The sequence below is a fragment of the Pagrus major genome, chromosome 7 (genome assembly GCF_040436345.1).
Source record: "Pagrus major chromosome 7, Pma_NU_1.0".
Lineage (NCBI taxonomy): Eukaryota > Metazoa > Chordata > Actinopteri > Spariformes > Sparidae > Pagrus > Pagrus major.
Window position 1 is genome coordinate 11,181,201 of NC_133221.1, and position 27,160 is coordinate 11,208,360.

At 39.5% G+C, this 27,160-nt stretch overlaps 3 protein-coding genes across 3 annotated transcripts; all 3 read right to left on the reverse strand.

Moving 5' to 3' along the window:
• Window positions 1–1,419: 1,419 nt before the first annotated feature.
• LOC141000445 (dual specificity protein phosphatase 7-like) lies at window positions 1,420–6,407 on the reverse strand. The gene is made up of 3 exons (XM_073471191.1): window positions 5,689–6,407; window positions 4,645–5,073; window positions 1,420–3,070 (listed from the first exon to the last, which is right to left on the reverse strand). The coding sequence occupies exons 1-3, from the start codon at window positions 6,056–6,058 to the stop codon at window positions 2,763–2,765; spliced, it is 1,107 nt and encodes a 368-aa protein (XP_073327292.1). The 5' UTR covers window positions 6,059–6,407; the 3' UTR covers window positions 1,420–2,762.
• A 4,156-nt stretch (window positions 6,408–10,563) lies between these two features.
• LOC140999816 (5-aminolevulinate synthase, non-specific, mitochondrial-like) lies at window positions 10,564–16,398 on the reverse strand. Its single transcript, XM_073470358.1, has 11 exons — window positions 16,305–16,398; window positions 15,036–15,241; window positions 14,771–14,947; window positions 14,511–14,630; window positions 14,193–14,412; window positions 13,881–14,065; window positions 13,567–13,746; window positions 11,892–12,056; window positions 11,528–11,796; window positions 11,134–11,296; window positions 10,564–10,849 (listed from the first exon to the last, which is right to left on the reverse strand). Exons 2-11 carry the CDS (start codon window positions 15,223–15,225, stop codon window positions 10,692–10,694), a joined length of 1,827 nt encoding a protein of 608 aa, XP_073326459.1. The 5' UTR covers window positions 15,226–15,241; window positions 16,305–16,398; the 3' UTR covers window positions 10,564–10,691.
• Window positions 16,399–17,948: 1,550 nt separating this feature from the next.
• Window positions 17,949–26,850, reverse strand: spo11 (SPO11 initiator of meiotic double stranded breaks). Its single transcript, XM_073470489.1, has 13 exons — window positions 26,677–26,850; window positions 24,226–24,339; window positions 23,352–23,440; window positions 22,901–22,967; window positions 22,630–22,738; window positions 21,675–21,761; window positions 21,149–21,185; window positions 20,723–20,832; window positions 20,500–20,599; window positions 20,101–20,138; window positions 19,664–19,740; window positions 19,159–19,270; window positions 17,949–18,318 (listed from the first exon to the last, which is right to left on the reverse strand). The coding sequence occupies exons 1-13, from the start codon at window positions 26,790–26,792 to the stop codon at window positions 18,199–18,201; spliced, it is 1,176 nt and encodes a 391-aa protein (XP_073326590.1). The 5' UTR covers window positions 26,793–26,850; the 3' UTR covers window positions 17,949–18,198.
• Window positions 26,851–27,160: the final 310 nt, after the last annotated feature.

Genomic DNA, 27,160 nt, shown 5'->3' on the forward strand with positions numbered 1-27,160 from the left:
CCACCCTTTTTCTTTCCCGAGTTAGAAAGCTTGGCTCTAGTTCATGAAATAATTTCTTCAGGGAAGGGAATTCACTCTCTGTCATCGGTTTAAGAACATATGAATAAATCTTCCAGACTAGGTAAAAAACAATACCAAAGCAACGGAGCATTCAGGGAGCTGTAAAGAAGCATAAATTTGACGTAACACATAAGACCTGAAGCGTTTTTACACATAAATGTGACACACTCGTACGTTGAGAAGTCTAATCGTTGAGTGAGGAAGCAAATTAAGCACAACAAATTTCCTCCACTAGTGATAACACGTGTATCTGTCAAGTGCAAACCCACCCATTGGTTTGTGGATTACTGTCGGCAGCCAGCGCCATCGTGTTTTTTTGGAACCAGAAGTGACCATATTTGGACGAGAGGGTGAAAGTGGGGACTGATTGGATCTGACAGAGAACCTGAGGACACATTACTCGCCCTAAAGCATATCCTGGTTTATCGTCTATTCACTCTAAATGGGACCATAATTTACAAAGTGTACATCATGCTGTACTGAAGAAAAATTTAGTAGTGATTCAGACCATAAAGTTATTGAGAAACTTTTACTGAGATAATAAATCAAGTGAGTAGTAGGGTCATTTTCTCATAAGCTTACATACAATCGGACTTCTTTTTGAAACCAGCGTTCTGTCCCCGTTTGCCACTGGAAAGAATGCCGGTTGGCTTCACTTTTCAGACCTGGCAGCTCTATCCATACTTACAGTCAAAGATATGAATCTATCCTGAGTCACCTTGTGAACACCTGGATCTTGTTTTGCTTGCTATTATGAAAACTGCTCTACATTGCTTCTTAAGATCCACTGGCTTCATAAACTGTATCATAAAATTGTAAAAAAGCTGAACAATTAACTTAAAATAGCTTTTAAAGGATATTGCACTCTTGCCAATAAATGTTATAAAATCATAATAAACAACAAAGAACATGTTTAACAATAGTCTGGCACACATGTATTGTGCAACACTCTTGTGCAACAGATGCTAATTTGATCTCTCCCAAAGTTGCAAAGGAGAGCTGTCGGAAGTCTTATATCTGTGGTAGAGGACATGCTGTGTCATCTTCCACTTCCTCTAAGCACTGTTTGACTGACTGGTAGTGGGTGTGTCTGCACTGTGGTATTGACAGATCTGGCCCTGTCACTTGTCTTTGTGTCAGAAAGCCTGTGGGAGACAGGAAGCCAGGCATCAAGCGTGGATAGAAAGCGGACATTTGACCACACCTAGAGCCTTGGGGCTGGACACTTTGACTTCTCAGAACAAGCTTAGGTCCTGACTCAACCACAAAAACCACTTTTGTTTTGTTTTATGAAAGTGTGCTATCGACTTTCAGGAGAGAAAAAAAAACACGAGTCAGAACAAAGACAAACAAAAGATATTCAAGTAAAAATATACAATATATTTGTTGTATAAACTTGTACAGAATGTCTTGGACATTTAGCTTTACATATACTATACATAAGGGTCAAAATAGGGTGACATTCGCATCCTTCATGATTTTGAGAAAATGTCCCCTAAAACAACCACATTTTATGTACATCTTTACAAACATACCAAACAAAACAGCCCTTGGATGCACTTTAAGAGGCCGTGACGAGATACAGATGCCTTGTATAAAAATCCCTGAAAATGTCTCTCTGTGAGGTAAGAACACATTTGTCAAACTCATTTCCTTTCATTCCCTCTCATACATCGAACTCACTCATTTGTTCTGAGACGAGACTGGCAATAGAGAACAGCTAATTATACATCATGTTTCCCTTAACATTATTGTGCCACAGAAGGAGTAGCTGCAGACTGAAGACTGTCGGAGTAAAAAATATGGTGAACACATCCATTCCTTTATACACTGGATTACTTATACATACGTTTCCATCAACTGTGGCAAAAGCCAGTCCTATAAGCTATACCTTGACCTGACAACTGACATATAGTTCAATTTCATTTTAAGGTATGGTCAAGGCTTCAACCATAGAAACATAAACACATGCAAAATAACGCAGCTATAAGCAAAAGAATGTACAGGAGTGTTTCTGAAGAATAATGTTTTAGCTCACGTAAGGGGCCACTTGATCTGAAAGAAAACTACCTACCATAATGGTGTTGACCAGACGTTAGTGAATGTATTAGCAGTTAAAGCATGAGAAAAAAAGCTTTATGTTGTCACTCCATTCTGCTGCGAGAGAGCTGCCAACAGTCATCAGAAGAAAGACTGGACAATAATTCAAGGCCGGATCACTTTAGTAGCTTATTTCCCTCAGCTAGAGTACCATCAAAACATCTCAGATTGGTCCCCAGAAAACATTCTGATTGGCCAAAGACTCCTTTTAGACCATCAAGGCAATAATCATAACTGATACAAAGCAATGCATAAACATCCACTTTACAGCTGGTGAATAACAAATAACAGTCGAACAACAATCGTAGATTTAATAGAAAAGTTATGAAATGTCCTGCTGTTATGGCTGTGCATGACTATTGATTAACGCCATGTACGGTGGATAGCTAAATTCATCCTCATGTTAGGTATTAAGGCATCAAGACTGAATTTAATGGAGTCTACACACGGGTTCAGTTCCTTTAAAAGATCAATGTAGTTCCTTTTGGTGCAGAAATATTGTAACTGACTTACTGCTTGTGTCAGCTAGTTAGGCATCTGACAAGCTCAGAAAACCTCAGAAGACGCCACAGGAGTCAATAAAAGGGCTGTCCAGTCAATCTTCATGTTGACTCCAGCGTGTCCAGCTGGAAGACGTTGTGATTGGTCGGTGTTGTGAAGAAGAGCTGCTCCTTGCTGGTGGAACGGTTATCACAGGGACTGCGCTGCAGCGTCCTCTCAAAGTCCAGGAGCTGACCCATGAAGTTGAAATTTGGGGAAATGTTGGACTTCTTCCTCTTGACAAAGTCATACGCGTCGTTGAGGGAGAGATGGAGTTTCTGCATCAGGTAGGCCACAGTGACGGTGACTGAGCGACTGATGCCGGCCAGGCAGTGGACCAGGATGCCGCACTGCTTCGACCGTGCCTCCTCTGTGAGAGGAAGGGAAAAGTACAGTCAGCAAGAATTATCAGAGGAATATTCAAGTACAGGAAACATTCCTTTGCAGTTTTCAGATTATTCAAAATAATATGTTTTATTCAGCCCAGTTGCCAGGATACAATGTTGGCAGTTTCCGCAAACCACAGTATACAGTATACATATACGTACCATATTGACATTTGTACAACACGTCATACCACGTTCACTATACTGGTTTACCAACTGACTTTCATATCAGGAGGTGGTTTGGATGGTGGTGGAGTTACAGACAAGAAGCCAAGCCACTTCAAGACTGCGTTTCAGCATTGTAAGTGTGAAACCACTGGAAATTTTCAAGGCTGATAGCTGTTATATGTAATAAAGGACTGATTTGAAACCATTTGCATTTGCAGTAAAAATCTAAATCTTATGGTCAAAATGTTTGAATAACCTGTGATGTGATGTAAAATTATAATCAAATACTGCATCCAAGTACAATTTTGAGGTACTTGTACTTTACTTGAGTATTTACATTTTCTTCTACTTTATACTTCCACTCCATTACTTGTTTGGAGGAAAAGACGGCTGCTTTGATAACTTTTGTTAAAAGTAAAAAAAAAGATTCCAATGATCGCAAAAATTCTCAATTACAGATCCGATAATCGGCCTATCCCTAGCAAACATACTTTAGCTGTTTTAAGAATATTCAATCATTATCATCATATCTTCATTGATAATTTGTTTCCTGTACTGCTGTGTTTAAGGTCTTTTTGTAGTTGTCAGCATTGTTCTGGCTCTTGACAGAAGTAACGCTGGATGTAGATGGCATGATAATAGTAAAAGAAGCTTCTGCTGCTTAATGAGATTATCAACTCTTGAGCCTAAAACCAAACAACCCTAACAACCCGTTAACTACAGACATTAGCGAACAACTGGGAACTAAACAACACTGAGCACAACCTATGACCCAGCCATCAAACACAACCCCAGAGGGTGGAAACAACATTTCCTTCCTCATTCTACCTCTAAACCCATTGGAAACTAGTTCATGACACACAGCCTTGCAACCACCAAACAAACAAGTCAGACGCTGTGGTTTCAGGTGCAGTCATGGTGAGATGAGACGAATCAAAAGTAAAATTGAATCATTCTGTGGCGCCAACAGGAAAATATATGTTTATTTTCAACATCAATGTGCTGCTACTTTGCATTAAACAAATTCTGTGATCTTGTAGTAGACACACCGATAACAGCCTACACAAGCGGTTAGGTTGGGAACATTCATCATGTCGCAAACCACTATAAAAACCCACAAACACCTCCACACACCAGCATAACAAATAATCATTGTCAATAAATTATTCAAAAGTATTTATTATTATACATAATCAGCAAACAACGCTTAATCAATACTCTGGTTTAAGTCCTGTATACTCGCACGTGTCAAATGTGTACTCAAACATGGGGTTACTATACTAACTATACTCCTCATGGCAAAACAAACAACTAAATACGTACACACTATCAACACGTTTATCCTCTGTTAAGTGTGAGTGTGACCATGTGTTTAACAAAACCTACTCACCTATAAATGAAATGGCCTCTGGGAAGAATTGGGACAGGTTCTGACTCCAGTGGTCCGAAATGGGAATCTGTTTGTACCTGAAGTGGCCATCGTGCTCAAACATGTTGGGGAGATTGGGTGTGACGTTCAGGATGTACTTGATGTTGTACTGGCTCAGCACGTCTAGGTTAGTGGAGTCTTTGGCGCAGCCCAGGAAAAGGTAGGGTATGATCTGGACAGGGAATGCAGGCTGGTTGTTGGGGATCGGGCTCTCCTCAGACTCTGTGGCACTGCTCGGCTCCCGATCAGATTCCCCATCGGAACAATCGGAGCTGATGCGGAGATTTCCAAAACCCAGAACGGGCAGCGGAGGAGAGGAGCTGGGACAGGAGCTGTCAATGGGGGTCTCACAGTGTTCTGGGTACTCTGTGTGAAACTTTACAAATCCACCTGGACAAGAGCCAAAAAAAGTCAAATCAATAAAGTTGAATCATATATATATATATTAATAAAAGGGACACTTTCATCATATTTTCAATGTCAGAATGACTTGGTTTTTGGAGCAGACCTGTAAAGAAGTAACTCAAGTCACCCCCCCTCCCCAAAAAAAAAGGCCATTCATGAAATGCATGCCTGTTCCTGCTGGAGCAAAACATGGCGCAGCCATTTTGGAATTTTAATTGAGAATCTCAGTGACACACAACACACAAACTTTTGAGCAGCTTACAGACCGCAAAACCCACAACACAGGATGAACCTTAGCGCCGAAGACAACAACAACCCCGAGATGAACACTACAGCCTTGTTTCTTAAAATTCAAAAGTCGGTTTTGGAAAGTTTAAACCATCTTCCTTGAAGAATGTCTAGCCTTTAATACAGTTTATCACGATGCTAGGTGTAGCGCCGCTGCGCTAAAACTAGCTTATTTGCTAATAAGAACACTTCAGAGAACGTCTTGTAACGTTAAAGCGACGTCAGTTTGACGTAACAGACATGTTACAACCAACCAACACTATCTATGTTTTACGGTCATGTCTTAATCTTAATCTTCAGATAACAGCTTACCTTCCAGGTAAAACGCCTTACAGCCGTCTTCCCATAGTTTTTGAAGAAGTAGACCCAAAACCGACGCTGGAGCTCCACAGTCCTGCCAGCCCATCGTGCACTCATCGTACAGGACGACCGTGTCCGTCTTGCACCGTCTTATGAACTTCTCTTTATCCTCGTGGTTGGGGATGATAGTCCGGATAGGTATGTTGCCCTTTTTGAACCTCCGGAGCATGAGCCCCGGTATGGCCAGGTTTATGGCGGTCTCTATGTGGGATGATTCATACAGCTCGTGTGGACGGCAGTCCAGCAGGAGCAGAGAAGTGCCCCCGGACTCTAACTCGAGTTGCAGCCATTCCACGCTTTTACTCGGCGTCACATTAGACATATCGGACTCAATATCATACTACACGCAAGCACAAACACTTACTACATGGTCCGCCGAGCGACGGTAAACTACATTTCAGCCGAGAAAGGAGCGTTAGATGATGCCCCGCCAGTGCATGGCGCTTCTGCTCGAGCGAAGAGATTTCCCCTTTTTCCTCTTCTCTGTTTCCATCAGTGAGTCAGTGAGTCCTGACCTGCCCCGCAGCGAATGGAGAGCTGCTCACACTTTAATTTACGACACGCAAGTTTCAAAACGAAGCCAGTGATCTCCTCTCCAACTTCAGCTACTCCATCCACATCGTGCCAGGGTCCTCCATGCACATTCTCGCTTTACCATTCCGATGCATGGGAGGGTTTTCTTTTTTCTTTTTTTCTTTTCTTTTCTTTTTTTTTTTTTTTTGAGTTGACAGTAGTGCAACTCAAGAGGGAGGAGTTTATTTCTTATGATTTAAAGTCATAGCAGAGGAATCACAAAGTTTGCTGCCAGGAGGTCTCAGTTTTATCAATCATATTTCTTAACAAGTCTTTGTGGTATTATAGCAAGTTTATTCTGACTTTGAAGGAGATTGTTATTGTGATCAGTGCCACATTTTGTCTTAAGGGATAAATCAGACTTCAGACAGACTTTGTGATGCCATTGGGTGACTTTTATTACTTTTTTAAAAAATGTATTACTTATTAATTATCACTATTAGACAAGGTGCTCAAGGTGTGTCCGGGTAAGTATGACAACAATCTTGCATAATGCATAGCTGCAAGTTGCATTGTACTTAGTTTTAAAGGTTGGGACTTCTTGACTAGTGTGACACATTAGTTAGGATTGCATTATTGCACATAATATGCTTTATTGATGCATTGTTGTTTCTTGATCACAGCCACATTTTCCTTCTCCCATGTAGCATTTTTCTAAAGTGCTCTCACAAAACAGAAATTATGTGATACACTGTATAGTAATTGGCTCCAGATACTATAATTATATAGCTATTATAAGTAATTTCATATACAACAGTACAGGACTCCAGACTACTTTTTCACACTGGCTGCGCTGGTGCACCAGGTGCACCCGATGACACATTTTAACTTACTTTCTTTATACATTATGCAAATGATTGTGGAAATACATGTTCTTCTTCATTTAAATCACACGCAACAAGAACTTGCGATAATCTCACTTGTTTCAAAAGTAACCCTCTAAGTGAAAATATATGGTTCAGATTTTTGGGTGCACGTGCAACCCTGCAATACAAGTTATATTACAACAGCTAGGGGCTTATTACACAAGATACAAGTGTAATGGGTTATCTACAGTGAAATCACATCCTCCATTCAGAACACAAGCACTAACAAATGGGCTGAATCCATTAGTTTTCTGGAGCAGCAAACTCCACTGACCTTCACTTGATCTGCAGATTATTTTGAATTAGTGGGGCATTTTTCTGCGGAAGAGCAGCAGAACATTTTACCACGGTAGTATGTTATCTCTCATCGTGATAATATTCATTATTAGATCGGACACTCCCTTGAAACTGCTCTCTTCCTCAATTTCATTTTATTTGGGAGGTGAAGTGTATCGAGAGAGCTTTTCTTTCCCTCCCGAGATAACACGCTGACCACAAGAGGGAAACATGCTACTGTGCATAGGTATCCTTTCTTAGAATGCAACTGCAGCATCCCCGTAGTTCACCACTGATGTGTCTAATAATGCAAGTGTGAATGTGTAGGAATAGGAGATGGGAGGGAGGGAGGGATGCGTGCAGTGGGAATTCAGCTGTGTAGCTCATCTGTCTGCGCACGTGAGTGGGGGGAGACGCAGATGTGCAGAGCATCAGGATTAACACAGAATGAGGAATAGAGCTAAACCTGCACACACACACACAAATGCTCTCAACCATACACTGATCGTCCGACACACAACAAACAGGCACCATATCATCGCCACACTACACCACACCAGAAATCATTTCAGCACCTGCCTCCAACAGGCAGCCACCACATGATGTCAAGAGTTTAAAAACACACACGCCAAACGCACACACACGCACGCACACACACACACACACACACACACACACTGCCTTCGGCCCTCATACCCACATGATTGCTGTTCCAGTTGAACTCTCCGCCAGGAAGTGAGGAGGTGTGTAGGGCCAGCCCCGGACTATCAGAAATAAAGAAATAAAGAAATAAAGAACTGAGCACCCTGCACCCATAAAAGACAGTGATGGATGAGGGAAATATTGTGTGACAATGAGATCAAACAAAACACATCAGAGTATTTCCTGCAAGTACTTTCTGGGACTTTCTACACTGGATTCACTATATGAGCCCAGAGTTGGCTTAGGGTGAAGGATGACCTCATTTATTGAACAAATCCAAGAATGACAAACAATTATGTCTCAAAATTTGATATCCAAATCAACTAAATCGACACGAAAACTAACAAGATTAGTGAATTTAAACACAGAGAATCAGGCTTTTCAGAGCAGGCTGATAGTGGTGGTCACCTGACTGCTCCACTTCCACCAACACTTCGGTTACATAACATGCTCCAAACGTGAGCTCATGGTAATTCTCTCAGAGGAAAGAGAGGAAACCTCGGTTTAACTTTGATCTCAGTGTTTTACAGTATCCCCGGTTTTGCATGTCAAGTGCTGCTTTGAGGGCTTTCACGCACACCCGATGGGCACACAAACCCACTCCTGTCACGTGGAGATGTACAGTGGGATGCATTCAGGGATGAGACAGATGGGAGGAGGGCTTCTTCTCCATTGATGTTTCTCTGCATGTGGGAGTAAAAGGCTTTTTTATTGAGCTAATCTTATCTACACATGATGATCACAGGCGACAGGATAGAAAATGTATAAAGCCAATAACAATGTTAATAAAATGACATAAAGTAACCAGGCTGCTACAGTAATGGCAGACAAATCTGACAATCCGTTTAAAATGCTCTATAATCTCACTCTGACACATGCTGTGAGGGGCGCTGAAGTGTATTTGCAGCATTTTATTACAACCGATATGATCCCCCATGTTATCTAGATGGGAAACACAATATCCTGTTCTCCATTGATACCATCTAGTGGCACATCATGAAAGCTGCTGCACCAGCTATGAGTCATCTGCAAAGGAGGGAGGAGGTGTCTGACGTCACAGCCTCGCAGCTGCAAACAGGAGACTCAGTATGCCTCCGTGTGGTGAAAACAAGAATGCCACGAGGAGCGTTTCATGAATGAATGACCAGACGACCACAAATCTGCCCTTAAGCTGATTAAACATGAACACCACTACATGATACATCTCTGCCTTTTTGCCAAAACACTATGTTTTCCAATGGAAGAATAAAATAATAGAATATATGTAATATACCTTTGATGTTGATATGATTAAAACAAGTTATTACAATCAAGACTACTCATTTTTGTCTAAATTACCTGTAGCCTGTGCCAATGCTTCTCCATCTCCTCATAACAGACTTTTGAGGGACTTACCTACTTTTTAGGAGAAGCAATGTCCTGTTCTCTCACATGCTCTAGCTGCTATGAGATATTTTTTTTGAAATACATTACATAAACAGTGTATTTACATAAATATCCTGGGTATCATTAAATCTTAAAAGATAAAAATAGAGAGCCAAGAAACATCTTAATGATTAAAGATGCTGTGTGTTCACTGGCTTGGAGTGGCTGGGTGATATTCCATCCCATGTGCCCATTTATTTACTTCATAAATATTTTAGCATAAAAAAGTCAAATAGATTATTCAAAATAGATCATTACGTAACACATTTTGCACATAACATAGTCTTCATATTACGGGGGGAAAAGGAGAAGAGAGGACTTTTTTTTCCAGCAAGGCAGCATAATAAACAATAATACAATACTATTGCCTTTGGTGCTTTTACCCAGCATATTAGCATTTAATAGGAGTTAGAACATGTTAATTTAAAGGATAAGTTTACCCCAAAAATGAAAATTCAGTCATTATCTACTCACCTCCATGCTGATGGAAAGTCAGGTGAAGTTTCACAAGTCCACAAAACATTTGTGGAGCTTCACAGCAAAACAGCGTTCTCCTAAACAACTGAAGTGAATGAATAAACATAAAATGCCTCCATACGGCTCGTCGAGTGTAATTCAAGTCTCCAAAAGCCACAATATCCCAAATTGATTTGATTTACATCCTGAAAACATGGTTAAGCTAATGCACATATTCAGACGGGTTACACGCTAACGCTTATAGCTGAGCAGCTATGGCGAAGATATCAGCTTTAAAAAGGGTTTAATTACTAATAACAATGATCTTATAGATTTTCTTAGTTGTTTAGTTGTTGTCATACCCAACTTGCTGATGTAAAATATGCATGTGACAGCTCACTGCTGACTGATACACTGATTGACACTTGAATACAGCCTCATGTGATAAGTGGCTGTATCACACTTGTCTGTATTCAACCTTATGAAGCAAATAATGATACATTTTTTCTCACAAGTGTTGGTTCACCACTTCATTTATTTCAACACTTTGCCCACACATTCATTGGTGACACACAACATTATAATCTGTCTAATATGTTAAATTTAAATACAATAAATAGCATTTTGAACTAGGAGGATTTAGTGCTTGATGTGATATCAGGCTACTGCTGATATGTGGCTGAGGCCTGTGAAGTAGGACTTCTCCCTCTCACTCATCAGCTCGAAGTGAAGAGGCTGCTGGCAGAAGTCACACTCTGCTGAGGAGTGCTGCTTCAGCTCCAAACCCGCCTCCTTCCACGTCTTCACCAGCCGGTCTGTGGAGAGAGCGAACAGCTGAAGATACGACCATCTTTGCCATTAATTATGGATATTAGATACATCTAAAAGTGTTAAGTAAACAGTGTCAAAAGAATCCAAACAGTGCTGTAGTTTGCAATGAATTACTTGTCTCTATCCAATGTAGCAACAATATACTTTATATACTCAGGACTGCTCAACCCAACGGGAAATACTGTTTGAAATATTTGTCAGAAAAAAAGGTTCCTTAAAAGTCAATTTTCAGATATTTTTGACTCGGCAACACTCATACTGGACATACCAACAAAGTAGAACATCATCTGGGGGGTGTGGTGCGGTGTGGGGGCGATACGCAGCAACTCCTCTCCTTTAGCCACCGTGGGGTAGTTGATTGCCTGGACGTAGATGTTGTAACGAGACATCATGATGTCACAGATCTCACTGTTCTTCTCTGCATCTGCCACCTGCAAAACAGATTCGTCATATGTCCGATTAACATTTTAAAGCATTCTGTAACACTGAGATTTATTCAGCTTTAGCGGTAAAAAGTATATCTTTCGGTCGCTACAGCAAAAACCAAATGAACAGCTAGTTACAGTGGCATGGAAGCCTTGTGGTTGGAGACTGAGAGACCGTCCTGCAAAGGAATCCCTGTATCAGCACCAGTTAAATGGATAAATTATTAATTTTCTTACCCGCACAGGGATAATGTGGCTTGGGCAGTGGACCACAGGCAGGCCCGAGTCCATCAGCATCTGTCGGAGCAGCTTGACGCTCCTCTGATGTTTCCTCCGGAGCACCCGGCCTTCCTCACTTTTCAGGACCTTGATGGACTCCTTTGCCCCTGCCAGCAGCATGGGGGGCAGCGAAGTGGTGAAGATGAAGCCTGCAGCGTAGGAGCGCACTGTGTCCACCAGGGCGCTGGTGCTGGCGATGTAGCCGCCCACGCAGCCAAATGCCTTGCCTGGAAACAAAACCCACAACAAGTCAGAGAGGCACATATGTAACTGGTGAGGGTGTTATGAGAGGTTTCCCCTCATTAGTGAGAGTTATGCTTACCAAGGGTACCAGAGATGATGTCCATCTTGTGCATGACTCTGTCTCTGTCTCCAATGCCTCCTCCTCTGGGCCCATACAAGCCCACGGCGTGAACTTCATCCACAAAGGTAATGGCACCAAACTTGTGGGCAATATCACACATCTCTTCCAATGGGCACACAGCCCCTGTAGAGAGCACAGCGGTCATTAGTGAGAGGAAATTCTTGAGAACTGCTCAACTGGTTACTGGAGAAGGTTCAGGAGACTGGGATGACTTACATTAAAGCATTTATTGACACTCGATAGAGGAGAATAGACATAATCATTACAAGTGAAAGTAGTGCTGGACCAGAACAAGACTTACTAGGTGTCTAAATAAGGTTGCTCTTCACTCATATGTCATATGTGAAGGTATTTTATTGGGAATTTGAATCTAAACAAGAAACTATGTTTACCTAAATTATCCTAAGTCACGTGGTGTGATCATTAAGTCACATGTAATACACTCCGACAGGAAAATGTCTGTCTGCCTGTAAGAGTCTGTGGCTGAGTACATCAAATCTAGTAGCCTTGGTTGCCCCGGAGACAAAGCTGGTGTTATTGACACAGAGGCGAACTAGCTCCAGAGAGACTGGGTTTCACCTTCAGACGAACGAAGGAACAATGAGACTATTTTTGATTATTTACTGTAGCATGCATACTTTTTTTTATCTGTTTATATTAAATGCTATATTACTCTTGTTAATATTACACTCATTATTTAAAACATTTGGGTAATGCTCAATATTAAGCATAATAAATGATTTATTAACCTTATTTCTTATAATCATTGTTCTCGCTTTAAATGCAAAACTTAAGTGTTAAGTTAACATAAGTGCATAGTAAACTTTAGTAAGTGCATAATACAGTAAATTTAAATCTTTAATAAAGCAACAAAACAGCTTTGTAAATGTTTAACAATGACATAATAGATAAGTTAGTTAAACTCAGTGTCAATGTGTCAGTAAATGTGTTAGTAATGCTTCAACAATTACAAGAAACTCATAAGGCTTTTATTAACATTCTAAAGCATCTATATAATGTTAATAATTGTTAATACGTTTATTATAAATATGTATTAAAGTCTTGTGTTTATGATGCTATTATTAACACTTCAACAAGTCTTAATAACACATGAAGATGTTAATAAGCATCCTATAAAGGAACATAAAATGTTATAAAATTTTGTGTTTGTATATACTGTTTGTATAACACTAAATGCAATAAATACTACTTTCAATGTTTTCTGATTAAACGGGCACTATGTAGTTTTGGAGAAGAAATCCAAACTCAGAATTTTAATATCTATATTATCAATGAGGTAATAATACAAACTCAGAAATATTTATTTTCTCTATAACTGAATAAACAAGCTTTTCTCAAAAGAAAATAAGGTCTCCAGAACAGTGTTAGAGGCTAGAAAGGTGGCAGGGTCCGCCAAATATAAACAAAGTAAAACAATATGAAAGGTCAGTTTGTTTATTCAGTTATGAAAACAAAGAGAATGAAGATCTTTCTCTTCTGATTGAAACTTTTTCCCCAAAACTACACAGTGCACCTTTAACAATTTTCGAAAAACACACACAGTACTTTAGGAATAAATAATTGATTGATTTCCTCTTAAATAAGACTGACAGTTTCTTGTCTGTGCACTTACCATCCATTGAATGCACTGTTTCGAAGGCAACAATCTTTGGAGTGGAAGGGTCTGACTTCTCTAGCAGCTCTTGAAGGTGGCTGACGTCATTGTGACGGAAGATAAACTTCTTGACGCCACTGTTTCTGATACCCTGGATCATTGAGGCGTGGTTACCAGCGTCAGAGTAGATTTCACATCCTAGAGGGGTAAACAAATTAAATAAATGTTAATTCTGATGTAAGTCTATATCAAGAAAGACTACATTGCAATTTTGAAACAAAGCAAGGAACCTGTAGGTCACATGCCATAATGTTTAGAGTAATCTAATGTACCTGGGAGCATTTTTGCCAGAGTAAACAATGTAGAGTCGTTGGCTACGAAGCAGGAGGTGAACAGCAGTGCAGCATCCTTGCCGTGCAGGTCAGCCAGCTCATATTCAAGTTCAACGTGGAATTTGCTCGTCCCTGAAATGTTTCGTGTTCCTCCTGCACCAGCACCGTGTTTTCGTAAAGTATCCCTAAAATGAAAAATAATAAAAAAGTTTAAATTAATCTGAATCTGAAATTATCACCGATCTCTTTTTGTGTCTGTTTTACGTCACTAATCAGGTTTATGGGTGACTGCTGATCAGAGAGCCTACTCACACGATAGCCTGGGTGACTTTAGGGTGGCGGCTCATGCCGAGGTAGTCGTTGCTGCACCACACAGACACGTCTCTTTTTGCGTGAAAGGACGCTGAGTAGTCGTCTGCCATGGGGAATGTACAGGCACGTCGGTTCACCGTCTTAAAAACCCTGTATGTGTGATCAGTCTTCTTGCTTTCAATCTTCTTTTCAAAAAAACTGTCATACTGGAAGGTGACAGCTGATGAGGGAAAAAAATGGGTGGAGGGATTAATTAATAAAAAAAAATCTCATATTTTTTGAGAATGGTTATTTATCAAAAAGAATTTGTCTTCTTACCATCAGAAAGGTGATCCTTCAGCAGGTGAGACACTTTGGAAGACGCAGGTTTAAAAAGGCTTTTTGGTGTTCTTCTGTTGGCCTCGTCTGCCTCGATAAGATCCGCGACGTCTGCTTTGCCTGGTAAAAAAAGATGCACACTATTAAGAATGAATGCAAAACATTCAATGTGTTTGCCCCAAACAATAACCTTTCACAATTTACATAACTGTCTTACTGCAAGGGTTTCCAATTACAGGTGAGGTTGTGCAACTGCTTACCTGTGCGGACAGAGTGCATCTCCTGGACGTCCTCTTGCAGCTCCATGCTGGCCTCTCTTACTACCCTGTTGTTTTTCTGCACCATCTCCGCAGCCAGGAAAGGGCATTTGGTGCCTACAGCCTGGCCAGAAGGTGGTGTGACGTGGCCTGGGGGCAACCTGACTACATGCTTCTGATCTACAAAACGCAGGAGTACATATCCAAATTATAATGGTGTAAAAAAACAAAGAAGAAGATGCATTACAATCTCAGCCTTACAACCGACCGTCATTTGGGGTCCTGCCTTTGGACGCAGAAGCTGATGAGGACAGAGCTCTGGCCGGAGCTCTGCAGGCCAGGTCCATCATCACAGGGCACCTTTGGGCATAGCTCGCGAGCGATGACTTCCCAGCCAGCTGCAGGCAGACACTGGGCACGACAGTCAGGAAAGGGCACCGACGAATCACTGCGTCCATATGAGACACTCTTGACCTAAACAAGAAGGAGAAAAACAAAAGGGTGGGCACATTAACAATGTGTCAAGGTAGTTTTCCTGTTAACTTTCAAGGAAATAAAGACAGATAGCAAAGGCAGTGTTATGAAAGAAAATTCCTAAAACTTAACTGAATAATAAATAATCCAGTAAAAAGGTGCCATCTCAACAATCCAAGAATATTTTTGACCAAAACGGATCCCATAAAAATGCTGTCTTTATCGACCCTTCTCCCTTTTTTCTAGGTAAACACAGTCATATCCTTACCTGAACACATCCCAGTCCACCTTCATGTAACAGACGAAAAATGTCTTGCGAAACATGACTGATACCAGACTAATCTATGACCGGTGAGACCAGAGACGATGTTATGTGAAAAGCCCATGGGACTATTTTAATTCGCTCTACTCTGGAGTCAGCTGTCCTTGACAAGCGGAAAAGGGGAAGGCCTCTCAAGGACCTGTCTGGCTGCTACTACTACTGTACACGTACAGTCCAACATACTGAGACAGAGGGGAAGAAGAGCCATCTTGATGATGATACTGTGATAGACTGACCCTCAAACATCCCATGTGTTATACATCAGGGGCGGGGTCATTGCTACAGACCATCCACCAAGTCAAACATGATGCTATTATATATTTTGTCTTTGTTAACAGTTGGTGAACACTCTGGGAATTGATGGCTTTTAGGTAACTGACCTTGACTCAAAAAACATTATTTATAAATGCATGTACAAAATGAGTCAACTTTCTTTAGCCAGGCATTGTATTTCAGTTGTTTACCTGTTAGAGGACAACAATCTGATCAATCAAAACAAGTCAATTAAGCTGAAAACTGAGACAAACACAACGCCAAAAACAACTCTCCAGAGGCAATTTTGGTAAACATCTTATCCACATCAACAGCTATATCATAAAAATCTATGTACACAGGAACATATAAAGGAACAAATAAACCCCTTTAGTGGCTCATCTTCAACCAGCTGGACATGACACTGGAGCACATGTCGTGTAAACCGTCCCTGCTGTGTTCACTCGTACAGTACTAACATGAACTCACCTGCTTTATCCTTTAAGAATCAAACGGTGCTCAGCGCTGTGCTCCTCTGAAGACGATCCTTCCTCCAAATTAAGGAAACTTCAGCTGACATTTGATCACCGCAGTGACGTAGCAGTAGTATGTTGCACAAGCATGGAGCCACGCCCACCGACTGTGTCATAACACTACCAAAGATCGTCTATTCCAAACAGGAAGCACTTTACTTCTCTTAAACTGGACACATTTTTTTTTTTCTTTAAACATGTTTAGAAGTGGCTTATGTAAAATAACAACATCTTGGTCTGATTGAACTCATCTCTTTGGCTGTGATGGAAAGTAACTGACTACTTTTTCTCAAGTACTTTACTTCATTACAATTTTGAGCTTGAATTGTCTGTTACTTTTTTGCTGACAGAGTTTAAAATTACTTTATTTGATCTGAAATCTGATTTAAAAAAAGCACTTCAGAAAAATGCTGAATATCTAATCCAATAATAAAACATACAGGTATATATGGGAACAATTTACTTTTACTTCTACTTTTGATACTTGAGTACATTTATTGCCAGAAAATAACTTTTCAGATTCAAGTACATTTAATATCAGATACTTCAAGACTTTTACTAAAGTACCGTTTGTGTGTGACATTCACTTTTACAAAAGTAATATTTCAACATGACAACACTGCCATTTAGCCCTAAAGTTAAAATGACAATATAAGTAACATAATACTGAAAATGTCCCTACTGTAATGGAAAGTACTTGCGCACTTAATTAAGTACAATTTCAAGATACTTAATATGACTATTTCCACATTTTCTGACTCTTTTCTTGGGCAAATATTTGTTGTTTCTCCACTACATTTATTTCCCAGTTAGCCGCTTCTGACAGTATGATGATGATGATGATGATTTTATCTCAAAGAATGAGGCCATGACCAATTTATGAAATTGCTGGAGATTAAACCACCCAACTGTACATAAAGCAGTAAAATGAGCTTAACCATGAACAACTACAATATCAAAGTACTGTTCACAAGCACTAATAATGATTTCGTAACATAATACAACATTAACAACGACTCATGACAGTGTGGTGATTCAACTTTTACCTGAGTAAATATACTGAATATCCCATCACTAGTAATTTAAAGCCATTTTTTAAACCCATTTTTTTAACAACTTTTCTGCTTTATTTACTCAACACAACTTATTCCTTTGATTTGACAAACACATAAGTACTGTTGAAGTTATGTTTAAAGTAAGTAAATAAACATGTCAAGAGGAAGCACATATCAATAAAATGAAATTACATCTCTAAAAGATCTAAAACGCTGCTCTTTATGATATTGCACATTTCCACCATTGAATGAACACTGTCTCCACCTGCTGGAGAACAAAGTATATAAAGAAAAGCAGCCAAAAGTCTTTACAGTGTACGTATGCTGAACATTAATGAGTGAACAGCCTCACAGATACTCCAATTCCAAACCATTAAATCATCACTTCATCTGCTCTTTTGTAGTCTTTGAACCAGCATGCATAGTGATGATGTTCAGAGGTTGTAAATAATGTAAGACAATTGTAGAATAATTAGGTCCATAAATAAAACAAATCAACAAAGTGTGTTTGATGACTTTGTAATAGCGGCTCCAAACCAAAAGACCAAAACATGCTCTGACTTGTCTATTGGATTACATCTTTTTAATGGTAGGATGAGACATTTCTGAAACACAATTGGAAAAAATGAACACACATAGTCACAGATAAATATGCAAACATTACAAACCACACCAGCTTTATATTTGAATCTGTCCAACAAGGTCAGGCAGGACAGTTGCATAGAAGACCTTTCCCAAGTTTTGCAACCAGCTGCAGCAGTTCACTGGTAAATCCACTGAGTGGCAGCATTGTGCTCATACCCAGCCCCCGTAACGCAGCTTATTGGGCAGGTAGATGCTGGTGAGATAATCAGGAGCAATGGCTGCCAGGGACTGTATTTCGGCCTTGACCTTAGTCTGCTGCATCAGTTCCATCTACAACAAGAGCAAACATGCAATTTTAAGGAGCGCACAAGAGGAAGCAGTACAAACAAGCATAAATCATCAGGTGTTTATCTTTTTTCACCCAAATCTCAGTACCAGCGAGTTAAGAGTCCTCTCAGACATATTCCTACGATGTGTGTCACATGAGCAAAATGTTCAAACTGTGTAAACCTGTGAGGTAGAACGCCTATTACTTTTGAAAAAGGAACAGGGTGCTTCAGACCAACATTTTCCCCAAGTAGGCTTATAGGATCTGAATGTGCTGGGTGAAGACACGTGGCAACGTGGACAAAATTAGATATAGCATTTCAGTTTAACTTAATCATTTACTCATTTACCCAATTTTTGTGGGAACAGTAATTTTTGCATTTCATTTCGCTGCAAAAAATACATAAATGTTGATGATGTGATTTTTGTTTATGGTCTGTGCCAAACAAACATGTCCCCTTACGTCTGGAGAATATCATTTGTAGATCAGGGCATCTCTGTAGAACCACAATGCTTCATTTATAATGGTCCTGTATGTTGTGACAAATCTGACATTTATCAAAAAATTCAGCTCCTCTGATTCTGATATTGCACTTGCAACTGTGATTTAGATAGTATCCATATGAATTGTTAAACCCTCACACTGGGACATTATTTGATAAAATTTAACTCATCGATTTAGATGCAAGACCTAAAATTATAACTAAAATAGGAGAACACATGTTATGGAGCTAAAATATTGCATTATGACAAGGTCACTTGAAATTGAATCTAAGTTGAGTGTGACTTCCATCCTTCACTCTACCTGAAAGTACTTTTCTCTTTCCCTTTCTCTTCTCTCACCTCTTTCTGCCAGTCTGGTTGGCTGGTTAAGTACGGCCTTTTGAGGAGGCTGGTGAGTTTGTTTTCATCTCTCCTGGTGAGAGGGATCAGGGCATCCTCTGGAACCCGCAGCCTGAAGAAAGAAACATTGATTTCCAACATTGACTCCATATACTGTAACTAAATAAATGTCCTGAAAATGACAGCAGCCTGCAGGCAGCTCTGTTGATTGATTTCCTCCGATTCTCAACAGACTCACATTGAGGAGTTATTATGTGTACATTTAGGAGGAAACAAACTGCAGTCTACAATTAAATGTATGTCAAAAAGCCATTTTGGCCTAAATTTGTTCAAGGGAACATATACTTAAAACTCAATATGCTCTCAGACGCAGTTCCTTAAGGGGAAAAAAAAAGTGAGGGCGACAGCAACAGAAACCAAAACAAACAATCTAAATGTCCCCAGAATATAATCCCAATTAGAGGCAGGAGGAGGAAGTAGGAAGTAGCGAATGTTGAGTCCAAACCTCTGGAGGTCAGAGGGGAGGAGGCCCAGCCACATAACGCTGGGGACGGTCAGACTGTGGGCCTCAAACGACATGGCCTGTGGAAAAACCGACGCGCACACAAACACACGCCCAGTCACACCACATGCTTATACACAAGAGTATATCTCAAATAAACACACAGATAATCAGTGCTGTAACAACCATAATGTGGTTATGCCCAACACATGTTCACAATGAGGTTCATGAACATGGGGATGATTACACAAGATCGACAAAGACATCGCTAAACATTTTCAATCCATAAAATGTCAGTTTAAATATTCTGAGATGGATGATTGGTGAATTTTTTCTTTTACTCAAAGAGGGGCATAATTGCATATTGCCAACAGAGACACACAGAACAGGGCACATTGGATAACATACAGGACAGGAATAACTGGCATCGTGAGACTCACCACTGATCCGTACTTGTAGATACACATGATCTCAATCCCTGGGAAAATCAAGAGAGACAGAGACACGCTGCAATCACTGGCATACCAGAGCAATTATCCTCCAAGATGTGTAACGGAGCTTAGAACAAAGTAAAGCATTACACATGTGTCTCGCCATGCAATGGGAAAAGGTTTAGAGGTATGGAGAGTAGTGGAAACAGAGCCATCCCGCCTGGACGAGATCACTCCAACGGAAATAACAGCCAGACCAGGCACCATGACGTACCAGACAGGTGCTAACATCTGCCGTCTCAGTGGGAGATATGTGAGTGTGGAGACAAAAAGAGTGTTAAGTGTTGTTAAATGTGTGGTAATATGTAGGTATCAGGTAAAGTGGTTTTGCACTCAGATGTTGTGTACCGTGAGGGTCAGCATCTACCAGCGCGAAGATGGGGATGTGCAGCGTGTCCCAAAGCTTTCTCACCATCAGCCTGCTGTTCACATCTGGCACGCCTTTACCCTGATCCACACAAACACACCTGTTATTTATACAGAACAGTAATAATCCCCCATTTCATTCAGATGAATAGGTCACAATTACAAAATCCCTGACAGAAGTAGTGGCGAAAAAAGGGAAACACACCGTGATTATGATGCAAGGAGAGAGCTTTGTGCAGAAGTCATCATCCAGAAGTCTCTGAAACGTTGCATCCTTCTCAACAATCATGACAAATTTTGCACATGATACAATATCTGTACATGAATCAAGGACAACACACATAAAACCATATAGTGTCCTCCCCACACAGAAAGAAAACATTTAAAATACAATGGGGTGACTAATGATCATTTTCACTATCTACAATCTGTCCGTTATTTTCAGAATAAATTGTTTATAAAATATTTTAAAAATGAAAAATGCTTTCACAATTTCACAGAGCCATCCAACAGTCCAGAAAGCCAAGGACTCTATATCCAACAAAACTATTGGTAATTGTTTTGAACAACCTATCATTTAACCACAGGCATGTGCACAGAGTAAAATTCTCAAACAAATCACAAAGGATACTTCTAATCCCACCAATGTTTGATGAAACTGCAACAGCCTAAAACAAAACACAGAAAAAAGTTAAAATAAGTCTCAATTTATTTCATTTCATAATTTCATGGATTCTTTTGTTATAAGCCTGGTTGTACCACTGTTGGTTTGGCAGGAAACACCTGCCCCCTGTGGGGTTCTTGACACCTCATGGTGCTGCAGAGTATTGTTGGCATATTGTTTGTATCACACAACGGAACATTAATACCACGCACTACAGGGTAACATGGTATGAATTACTGTTCTGTTGACTGCAGATGGTGGTAAGTTGCTGTCAGTAATGTGCCAAAAATTGGTAGAAGAGAGGAAAAAAGCCCAACAATGCAGTTTCAAAAGGCTTTGAAAATGTTTTCTTAAGGTTTTGGTGACAAATATAAATAAACTTTTTTTTTTATCAATTCAAACTCCACAGAATACCTTTAAGTCTTGATGTTTGTCATTGTAGTAAAATGAAGACCGTTTCAGTCAGTTGGTTTAGGCTGTTGATGGAACTTACTGCAGAGCTTGAGTGGCAGTCAATCCTTGTGCCATCCTCCTCCATGTAACACAGATCACCTGAAATGAATCCTTTGGAAGTGGCCGACTAGTGATATAGAAGTTACACACACACACACACACACACACACACACACACACACACACACACACACACACACACACACACACACACACTCGTTAAGGCATGCTCATATTAACACCAACCCAATCGCCAGAACATATGTTGGCATTGTAGGTTTCTGGTTTAGGCACAAAAATCACTTGGTTAGAGTTGGGTAAAGATATTTTTCTGGCTTAAAACACCCCTGAAAAACACAGTTTTGTCAAAGCACAAACATGCCTGAATATGTCCCAACTTCAAGTAAAAAATATCCATATTTTGTTGCCACAAACACAGCAGGAAATTATCGCAAGTTCTCCTTAAAACAATCCAGTGGTTTCATACATAAAAAATGTTGAAACACAGTCTCAAACTGCAGTCAGTGGATTGGCAGCCTTCTCACCTGAATCTCCACCACCATTACATCCACCTTCCAGTATGAAAGTCAAGTCATAAACATGTAATGTGAACATGATGTGACACGTCCGAATGTGAATGTATCTTGTGATTTGCAGAAACCTTGACTGCCAACATTTTATCCTGGCGACTGGGCTGATTAACAGATATCTAAATACAAATACTTCTGACACTGCCTCTCTGACTTCAGGTTTAATTTCTGTTTGATCAGTAGAATCATATTATTTCTACAGACTGTTTGCTAACATATGCAGCAGCCCAAACTGCTGAAAATATCTTATACTATACTATACTAATAGATATAAATTGTAAACCTGCACTCAAAAGGGCATAACATGTAGAGGAATTTTGCTACTAGGTTTTAATGTCTAAGGTGTGTGTTTTATGCCATAACATGTAAACTGTCGCTGACATTAATCTGTGCATACACACTTACCACATGCAGTGATCTGCGGGGAACCTTTAGCATGCAGGAGATATCATCCACTATACTATCAACAGTTTTTTGAGAACCAAACAGCTGTGTATTGTTGTAATAGATGTCTCTGTGGAAATAAAATGTAAATCCTCAGTACAGCAAATTCGGCAATAACCAAGTAAAACGAAACTGCGTCACAAAAAAAAAACAACTGCCATGCACAGAACAGGAATTTTATCTAGTATTAGTAATCATTTAAAATGTGAATTAATGGTGAACTGATAACAACCTTTTCGTAGCATATGAGTTGCTCTGGACGAGTCTGTAGATGACCAAAAGAATCTTGAGAATTTGCGCTTTAAACAAAGAAGCAAATGAAAAAAAACAATAATTTTCATGTGAACATTCAACATTACGATCATGAGTGTTTAACACATCTTTAAAAGGACTGGAGTGGAAAAAAACATACTCTGTTCTTAATTAGGATATCCATGTGGTAAACCAATCCCTAAATGCCTCTTTCAACATATTCTGTCTCTGCCAATTTGTCACCTAAAACTAAGTCTGACTTTTACTGCCGTTTGTGCAGTTTATGCATATGTTCACAATGAATATAAATGAAAGCCACATGAAGTACAATACAACTGCAGAGGCTTTTTTGTCTACAAGGAATGTCTAGTGTTAAGAAGAGAAAATCTATGAGAAAATGTAAGAACAGAGGTGTGTGTGCATCTTCTCACCAAATTTAGCGACGGACGAAGCACAGTCGCTCCTAATGGTGGTGACACAACTTCCTGAACTCATTTGAAGCCCGATGGCGATGTCAAAACTTAAGTAGGAAGTAATGAAAGATAAACGAATGGAAACTTACAAAAAGAGGCCATCAAAGAAATCTGTGTGTGCTGCATTTACTTTTTCAGCTTTGAGAGTCCGCTCCCCCACCTGTAAGCCATCTAAAATTCCCCACACCCTGAGGGCTACCTGTGAAAATACCTCCCTCGTACCTTAAAGTCCTGATTCCTCTGGCGTTTAGTCTGTGGTGTTCTCACATTTGAAAGGGCCTGGCCAGAATGTGCTTTAAGCTGCAGCAAAGTTTGATCCAAACAAGATCAGACAGTTTGCTTTGTTCTGAGTAGAAGGTCTCTGCAGTCTACTCACATTAAAGCCTTTAGTAAATTTGTGTTTGTGTGTGCAGGCCAGTGCTTTTCAATTCCTTGTCACCCTCTCATCTTTTAAGCAGCAGGAAGTTATTTCAACCTCAGTGTCTCAGAACCAAAGTTTAATTTTTTTTCCCCCTACCACCTGGTTGCCAACTCAGTCTGCTTCAAACACCTCTTATATAAATTTAGACAGAGTTGAAGTGTGTGTTTCCTCTTTAAAGGAAATTAAACAGCAATCTGATCCTCTTGTGTGGCCTGACCTCCCACAAAAAAAAACAAAACCTATGTAAGTAAATGTTTATTTGTTTCTTTATGCAACATGGCCGCGTGTGTTTATCTTTTAAAGGCCAGACAGCTTACACGGATCCCACACAGCTGGCGTGTAAAATGACTGCAGTGTTCTTGGTGGAGGGAGAAAAACTTTTCATGCCAAAAAGTGTTTATGTCAGGTTACCTGACGTTGGCCCAGCTGGATCTGTTGGGCAGTGCCAGGACAGGGGCCTCATCTTTGGACAGACTGGTCACTATTCCTAGGATTATGTTTTCAATGCGGGTCAAAACATCCTGCCTGGAAATTAAGAGGGGATGACGTTATATCAAAAATGAACGTTACAGAAAAATACAACGGACAGTAATTTCTGTGAAAATGTCTGAAAAATTTGAAAAAACAAAAAAACCTAAAAAAAAAAAAAAACGGTTTATGGATAAAACAATAAGATAGGAATGGTTCTTTTCGACTTATCCAATGAATTAAATACCTGATACATAAATCATCAAAAATCAGATAAATAAAAAATACATTTAGCCATAAAGCAGTGTTGTTCCTTGATTTGCAATATTGCCCAGAATAGACAGAGGGACAGCTACTGTACCGCCGCATTTACTGTTTGCAAAATCGTTGACAATATTTATTTAGACTCAGTATTGGTACATTTTCTTTAGTCTTGCTTGTCTTCAAAACAACCATGGAGTTAAGTGTCAAGATTGTCGGCTGATCACATTGACCTTAATTTATTTTGCTTTGAAAAAAAGATTTTGTTTCACAGAATATGAGAGGTATTCCTGCTCTCAGTTTTACTTGATCAATCTAACTGATTTTTTTTTTTTAACCAAACTGTATGTTCATGATTAAAAAATTACAAGCTAGAAGCTGAATTTTGGTGAGGTGATCATCTATATCAGACATATCTTTAAAGGTTTCCTTTAAAAAAAAATGTTTTCCCCCTATCACCATCTTGCTTTACACCACCTGGTGTATTAATGTGTGCAAGTAGTATACATATCCCACTGAGCAAAAACATATCAAAAAGACATCTATTCAACGTCTTGGCCAATGATGAAAAGATATCCAGTGGAGAGCCAGAATTAAATTTTTCTTTTATGTCTTTTTCAGATGTTCACTCACAAGTGACATCTTTACAGGGTTCAAAATTAAAGTTTTTACAATGTAATTTTAGACATTTTTTCAACTTCAACCTTGGAATATTAGCCAACTTGATGAAGGTTGGATGACCAAAGCATGGCATGCAGGGCCATAGCCAGGATTTTAGAAATACTGAAGTCATGCCCCTCACCTCCACCCATCCACTGAGAAAATTTTGAAGACTATAGTATAAATCTTTGCATTTCTCTGCATTCTGGAAATAATTTCAGTGCCAGCAAATAGATGAAAATTGGACGCAAATTCCAACAGAAGACAAAGAAGAAAAGTAATAAATACGGCCAATTTTGACTTATTTCTTTTAAACTTATTTATTGGCTAAAAATAACTTATTGACATGGGTAACACTTTATAATAACCATCAATAATAAATGGTACATTTATAGTTTATTAGATTAATTTAAGTAATTTCACTGTGAAACAATGAAATGGTTCATAAAACATTTATTAAGCAATTGTAAATGTTAAAAACATCAGTTGCAACTCTCAAATGGCCTTAATAATGTTTATAAATAAACTACACTGTATTTATCAATCATTTACACTATTATGAACATCAATTGCAACTTTCCAATAAACAAATGCTACTAAATAGTAGATAAAGCATTTTATTGCTTTTTCACCGTGAAATAACCATTAACTAAAGTTTAATTAACTATAAAATGAACTATAAATTTGTATTTTATATTATATATAATAAGATATTAGAAAGTGTTACCTAATGTATATACCAAGATATCAAAGACCCAGAAAAAAATACTGAGTACATGAGTACCTCAGTGTCCTCGATGGTAGCTACGGCCCTGGTGGTATGTAATAAAGCTGATGAATATCTCATCTAGTAAAGTGCATGCCTTGTTTAGACTACAGAGGTTGAAACTAGAGGTCCTGTAGCTTTTGCTGTATGGAGTAAAATGTGTCCGTCATAAAAAACTTTAATTTTGAACCACAACAAGTTCTTACCCTAGACTTCTGTGACTGAAGTGGAAAAGATGTCTAAATTTTGAACCCTGTAAGGATGTCACCCTGAATAGACGTCTTTCTGATGTGTTTTTGCTCAGTAGGATAGTTATTTGTAGATTTATTGTTATCATACTTGCTGTATACCTATCACACTTTTTGTCAATTAAGTTTATTGGGGGAAAAAAAGTAATTATGTGTCAGAACAACCAACGCTATACACCTCTGTTAGACACAAACCATTACTGACATTTAATCCTAATGAGCTCAGTCTGATAATGTTATTAGCATGTCCACATTAGCATAATGCTCACATACAGCTATTTAGCTAACTAGCTCTCAGCAGCCCTGTGGTAACATTATCACAGTACAGAGTCAAATCTGGCTATTGGGCAAGTGTAATGCCAGCTGTCATTTTGCTGCTGGAGAATCCCAGTGCACCTGTTACACTACACTGGGAACCATCATGCTAATGTAGCTAGCAGCCCGAGCAGGTGAACTTACTGGCTGATTTCTTCTTCGACACGCTGGCGGTCTGCCATGACCTCGACATTGTGCAGTAGTTGAGCACGGAGCTTGTCAATTTCGGAGAACAGGTCCGCTCTACGACACCCCATCATGTCTTATTACAAAGTGTTTAAACAAATTAATTACAGAGATTAATTAAGACATTACATACGCGACGTTCCCGCCTGTGGAGTTTGTGGAAATCTCGCGTGATTTGCGCAGCTCACTGATTGGCTGCGTTTCCAACCGGAAGAATTCAAGACCTGTGCTGTAGTGTTTTGATTCAGTACACGTGTTTATATCTTTGTTTTTGGACTACAATGACTTCATAAAGGGTGAGACGAAATTTAGACAATATGCATAAATGTTGCCTATTTAGTACTTTATTTCTGAACGGGATTCAAGTGTAAAAATCGACAGTTTACAAGCTAGCCCCAGATTGTGCCTGTCATACATGAAGAGGGGATGGAAAAAGAGGTTT